Below are 6,426 nucleotides of genomic sequence, written 5' to 3'. Positions count from 1 at the left end.
TATAATATAATTGATATTATTAATTATACTAATAATTATATATGTGTACTCATACAAATTATTAATTGGTTATACTAAATTTACTAATACATTTATACTAAATCCCTAATTACACTTAATACAATAACATTTTTTTCTTAAAAAAAACACAAGCACAATAATGAATTAGTGATTATATTTGTGCCAAAAGTGAAAATTTGACTACTTTAGTTATATTTATTTCATCATGTTGGATTGCATTCAAATAATTTTTGTTTGATTGTTTTTATAAGTTTCAATTGTAAAATTACAATGAATAATAATTTGATAATGTGTTAATATTTTAATACTTGATTATTTGTTAAAATTTAACTATAATAAAATTATATAACAAATTTTTATTAGCCCCGCGGAGGCACCCGCAGGGGAAGTGGGGCGGGGATGGGGGATGGGGCAGGGGGCGGGGAGAGTTTGTAGGCAGCGGGGTGGGGGATGGAGGAGGGGTGCAGTTTCAGAAATATCATTCAACTATCATATTAGTGAGATGGGATCATTAATCATTATCATAACACACAAATTGACAAAATTATCTTCACCACTTTAACATTTTTTGGGCAAATCATTCTGAAAAAGGCAAATTTTAGGCAAAGTATATAAATATTATAGTATAATCAATTAGGCAGAAAATTCAATATTAAACCAAACAAAAGAATAGAATTAGGAGAAAAATATATCTCTCTTGTTAAATGATTATTATAAAAATATTTTAAAAATACAAGGGTGAAATTGTTACAGAAGATATATGGTTTTAGGGAGGTTAGTGATATTTTTAAAACTTTAGAGATATCAAGTAATATTAACGTAAATTTTAGGAAGGTTTCTAAAATTATCTTCAATCAAAAGGGTGGAAATTGTACCTTTTTCAAGTTTGAGGGGCAAAAATATGTGCTTAATACTTGAAGGATCAAAAGTCGATTAATTTAATAGCTTTGGCCCATTCAAAAATTTTGCCACGCTTTTGTGCATTCAGCATTCATCAGTGCAAACATCAATATGCACCAATTTCCATGTAGGGCAGGTTGCTGTGTTGGTGAACCCAGACATCGGATTTGACGGTCCAATTATTCTACGTATGTTTAACTAAAAGCAGATGAGTGTTATTCTACACATAATATAGTAAATAAATACCGCTTCATTTGAAATATGGAAAATATGACATGCAATTTCTTTAGCCACCAAGAGATTCCTCATGTGATTTGGAAAATGGGAAAAAAGAAAAAGAAAACCATGTTTAATATTTATTATTTTTCCCAGATGAAAAGGATGAAATATGGTCCTATCAAATCCAAGCCAATTTTGCAAATAATCATAGTTATAACGCTTTTATTTCTTCAGTCTTGAACTCGTGTTACTTGACTCTTCTATAATTTCAATTTCAACATATTTGGTTTCATAGATTTGATATCGGGATAATTTCAAAAACCTACCCTAAGGTTTCTAACAATTTCATTAGACTCCCCTGAGGTTACGGTTTTGATAACGAAATTAGTCAAATTAGAAAATGTAATATTAAAAAAATATTTTAAGAAGAGAGCTGAAATTTTTACTCTATAAATATCTCTTATGCATGTATATAAGGAGGCAAAATTTAAAAATTTTTCTTTTCAAAACCACAAAAATTATAGCAAATATCATGTCAAAAGAGATGACTAGTCTATTTTATTGAATCGTATGGTCATTAGTATAATTTTGTTGTTTATTTGTGTTGTCTAATTTATTGAATATGAACTTTTTGGGTGGTGAAATGTGTGTATTAATTGTTAATTAGTTTCATTCTTATATACATATATAACGGGTATTTATGTAATAAAAGTTCCATCTCTCTCTTTAAAGTACTTTTTAATATTACTTTTTCTAATCGAACTAATTTTATTATCAAAACCTTAACCTCAAAGGAGATTTGTATAATTTTACAAACTTCAAGGGAGCCTAGGGAAATTATCAGAAACCTTAGGGGAGGTTTTACAAACTTGGAGTATCAAAAAGAATCATACCAAACTAAAAACTTTGGAAATACCAAAAGTACAAAATTGAAAATGAAACTGTGTCCTGTTCCAAGACATGAAGCTTGCTAGATTTGTAATTAAAATATAAAGCATTGTTAATAGGCAATATTAGTAGACATTTTCAGATTATCCTGTTCAAAACCTCCAATTGTCCATATCCCTTTTTTTTTTTTTTGAAACTTACAATTGTCCAGATTCTAATTCCGGCAACATTTACCAATTGATAATAACTAAGTTTAGCATAGCATTTTAGTACTTATCATCATCTCTCGCAGCATATGCATAAATTCAAGCTAGAACATACCTTAAGACTCAAACTTAGAGAAAGAATTATCATCAAAATCAAAATGTCTTCAGCCTTTATCTGGACAACTTTCATACTAGTTGCAGCTGTTCTTCTCCTCGATTCATTGTGGAGAAAGAAAAAGAACAAGAAATTGCCCCCTAGTCCAAGAGGCCTTCCTATTCTAGGACATCTTCATCTTTTGGGGAAAAATCCTCACCATGATTTCCATAAGCTGTCCAAGCAACATGGCCCTATCATGCATTTACGTTTCGGATTTGTATCAAACATCATTGTTTCATCTCCTCATGCGGCTGAGCAATTCCTGAAAACATATGATCTTGTTTTTGCTAGTAGGCCGCCTCATGAGGCTGCTAAATATATCAGTTTTGGCCAAAGAAACCTATCCTTTGGGCAGTATGGTCCATATTGGCGCAACATGCGCAAATTATGCACCTTAAATTTGCTTAGTAACTTTAAGATCAATTCATTTCAGTCTATGAGAATGCAAGAGCTTGAATTGCTTTTGGAATCATTCAAACAGGCTGCTCGTAATTGCGGCGTTGTTGATATTAGTGCTGAAGTTGCTGCTCTGAACGCGAACATGAGTTGCTTGATGGTCCTCGGGAAGAAGTATGCTGACAAAGAATTTGACGAGAGGGGCTTCAAAGCTGTTATTAAAGAGGGGATGCAATTATCTGCAACACCCAATCTTGGAGATTACTATCCTTATCTCGGAGTACTTGACATTCAAGGCTTGACCAGGAGAATGAAGGCTATTGGCAAAGTTTTTGATGAATTCTTTGAGAAGATTATTGATGAACATGAGCAATATGCAAACCAAACTAGGCATGTAGATGACTTTGTCTACACCATGTTGGCCCTCATGAAATCAGGAGAAACTGAATTCCAATTTGATCGCCGCCACATCAAAGCCATTTTGCTGGTAAGTCATGATTTAAGTTTACACGTATGAACGAAGTTTATAACTCTCCTGTCAAATTGGATACCAAATTTTTTTCTCAAGTCTGCTTCAATCTAATTTTTACTTTCTTAAAATGTTAGTCTTACTGCTTATACAACATACAACATTGTAGTAGGTTTCTGGTGATTATTACATGCTTCTTACATTTCCTCACTATTATGTTTAATCAGTTGCATCTGTTCAAAACTTTACCTTAATAACTGTTTCAATTTTCAACTGAAAGTAGGATTTTTTGTTCAGGAATAGGCGTATGTCTACGCAGGCCTGATTGAATTCTGAATCAACTTCTCTATAATCATGATCATAGTGTCAAGTTCATTCATAGTGTTCCGTTTTAGTCCACCAATACGGAGTACTTATTTGCTTGTGATTTTCCTCAACATTAACTAATCTCCTGAACAACTTGGATACAAAACCACCTTCCTTTCAGGACATGCTTGCAGGATCAATGGACACTTCAGCTACAGTTGTTGAATGGATAATGGCAGAACTCCTGAAAAACTCCCGAGTAATGAAGAAAGTCCAGCAAGAGTTGGATGAAAAAGTAGGCCTAGACAGGATGGTCGAGGAATCAGACTTGGACAACCTAAGATACTTAGACATGGTTGTAAAGGAAGCGCTAAGGCTTCATCCTGTGGCACCATTACTAATCCCTCATGCAGCCATTGAAGATTGCACTGTTGATGGTTTCCACATACCGAAAGATTCACGAGTAATTATCAATGTTTGGGCAATCGGGAGAGATCCAAATGCGTGGTCTGATCCTGACATGTTTATACCAGAAAGGTTCAGTGGGAACAGTATAGATATAAGAGGACATGATTTCCAGCTTCTTCCCTTCGGCTCAGGTAGAAGAGGTTGCCCTGGAATTCAACTGGGGCTCACTGTAGTTCGTCTTCTAGTCGCACAATTAGTCCATTGTTTCACTTGGGAACTTCCGAATGGGATGCTGCCTTCAGAGCTGGACATGACCGAGGAATTTGGCCTTGTAGTGACAAGGGCGAAGCATCTGATGGCTGTTCCAACCTATCGATTGAGCAAATAATTAAGTATTTATCAAAATGCTTTATATCACTTCTTTGTACGCTATTGTTAAAGTCTACTGTCCTGCATCGACTAATCATCTTCCATTAAGCAATTACAGTATATAGCGTTTACTCATTTGATAAACTTGTAAGACAGCTTCTTCTTGTCACCTGTGTCAAAACAATGTTAAATACTGTCTTTTGTATCTCTAACAAAGACAAATTTTCTTGTCACGATATCGTAGTATATAAATTGGTATGTAATTTGACATGGCTGCAAACTAGGAGGGATCGAAGGATCTTTCTCTTTCAACCGTTTCCTTTTTTTTTTTTTCTCCTCTCCATCTTGTTTTCTTCAATATAATTGTTCTCGTAGCAAGAACCTTCATGCTAAGGCCTGCTAGTAATGAAAAACTAGCATTGATTATTAACTCCTCGACTCCTGAGGGACTTTTTAGCCACTTCAGGGGATGAAAAAAATTTAAATTGTAGGGCCACAGTTATTACCTGATTAGCACAAATCGTGGTGAGGAATCTTCCCTAACAGTTGTAGACTTCCAATAGTTGGAAGCCCTTCTAGACGAGGAAGCAATCTTTTTTTACTTTTCGCGAACAACAAATCTTGGAGGATCTAACAAATTGCAGTAAAGGGCTCAAGGCTAGTGTTTTCAATCAATGATTGCACACTAGAGTATTTTGTGATCTTATGTACAGTTTTATCCAACAAAACCATTATTTGAGCTTCCTTCACCAACTGTGAGGGACTAATGCTTGTGAACCATGGACTAAAACTCATAATTTGATGACTGCAATTCATATGTCATATATATACATAATAAAAAGCTGTTCAAATTCCCAATTTGGTAAGTTGTTGAGTTAGTTATTCTAATCTTCTATCAAGTGGACTCGCTATCTTTTCATCGTGTGGTCAAATTTAATTTTTTTTATTCAAGTAGCTTCTAAATATTTTACTTTTGACAACAGTCAATTTTATTTTTATTTTTCTTATCCACTTATTTTCTTTTTTTTTTTACTCTCTTAACTATAGCAACTTTCAATGCTTTTAAATATTTTGTTTTTAGTAACAATCAATTCTATCTTTTTTTTCCATTCATTTATTTTCTTTAACTTTTTTCACCTTTTTGACTATAACAACTTTTAATCAATTTTTTGATTTCTTACTTTATATAAGTTTTTATTATGTATGTCTTTCTAACCTTTGTTTTTTTGTCAATCACCTCATAATTTTTCTATTTTTTAATTCTTTTCTATTATTATTTTTTTGGTTTGATTATGTATTACTATTATTGAAATTTAAATAATTTTCATTCTTTCTAAAATTCAATACATTTTTGATAAATTTCACTACATCTATCATATCATATCATGCCTATCATTTAAGAATTTGCTATTCAATTCTCTATATGGTAAGTTATTGTCTTGACTACTCTCACATTCAGCCAAGTGGAAGCCTTATTTTTTTTGCCACGTTTACATATTTCACAATTTATTTGGTCAACTTTAAATGTTTTATTTTTGTTAAGAAGAATCAATCCCCTCTTCTTTTTTTCCATCCCCTTTTCCTTAATTTCCATAATTACTGTGTTTAATAGCTAATATGGACAAGTTTTAGTTGATTTATTTTTTGTAATAATTTAAAACTTAATTTTTTATTTTTGTTAACAAGAACCATCTTTGTCTTTTTTTTCTTTTTTTTTGAAGTTTAACTTGGGCAAGATTTAAGTATTTTATTTTTCATAATGATTCACCCTTTAAGGATCCGTTTGGGAGGGAGTAAAATATTTTCTTTGGAAAAAGTCTTCCACAGAAAATCTTTGATAGGAAAATAGTTTCTCTTCTCTATTATTTTTTGGTGCTTCAATACTGATAGGTCATAATTTGTTGTTAAATTTATAATTATTCTTCCCTTGATTTTAGCCAAATATTGTTTTAACTATCGGATTCTACTTATATTTGGTTAATGGTGCTAATTATAGAAAAAAGAGCAAAACGTAATTAAAAGTGACAATTTTTCAGTTAAATTGATAGTGATACGTTCGGGACCTACATTTAAGGCCAGAAAATTGG

The 6,426-nt window shown here is 32.3% G+C and overlaps 1 protein-coding gene across 1 annotated transcript; it reads left to right on the top strand.

Annotated features, from left to right (window-relative positions):
• Window positions 1-2,235: 2,235 nt before the first annotated feature.
• LOC140010201 (cytochrome P450 71AU50-like) lies at window positions 2,236-4,572 on the top strand. The gene is made up of 2 exons (XM_072056716.1): window positions 2,236-3,274; window positions 3,744-4,572. The coding sequence occupies exons 1-2, from the start codon at window positions 2,324-2,326 to the stop codon at window positions 4,356-4,358; spliced, it is 1,566 nt and encodes a 521-aa protein (XP_071912817.1). The 5' UTR covers window positions 2,236-2,323; the 3' UTR covers window positions 4,359-4,572.
• The last annotated feature ends 1,854 nt before the right edge of the window (window positions 4,573-6,426 follow it).

The sequence above is a fragment of the Coffea arabica genome, chromosome 7c (genome assembly GCF_036785885.1).
Source record: "Coffea arabica cultivar ET-39 chromosome 7c, Coffea Arabica ET-39 HiFi, whole genome shotgun sequence".
Lineage (NCBI taxonomy): Eukaryota > Viridiplantae > Streptophyta > Magnoliopsida > Gentianales > Rubiaceae > Coffea > Coffea arabica.
The sequence above is the reverse complement of the archived record's forward strand: the minus strand, read 5'-3'. Positions and strand labels throughout refer to the sequence as shown.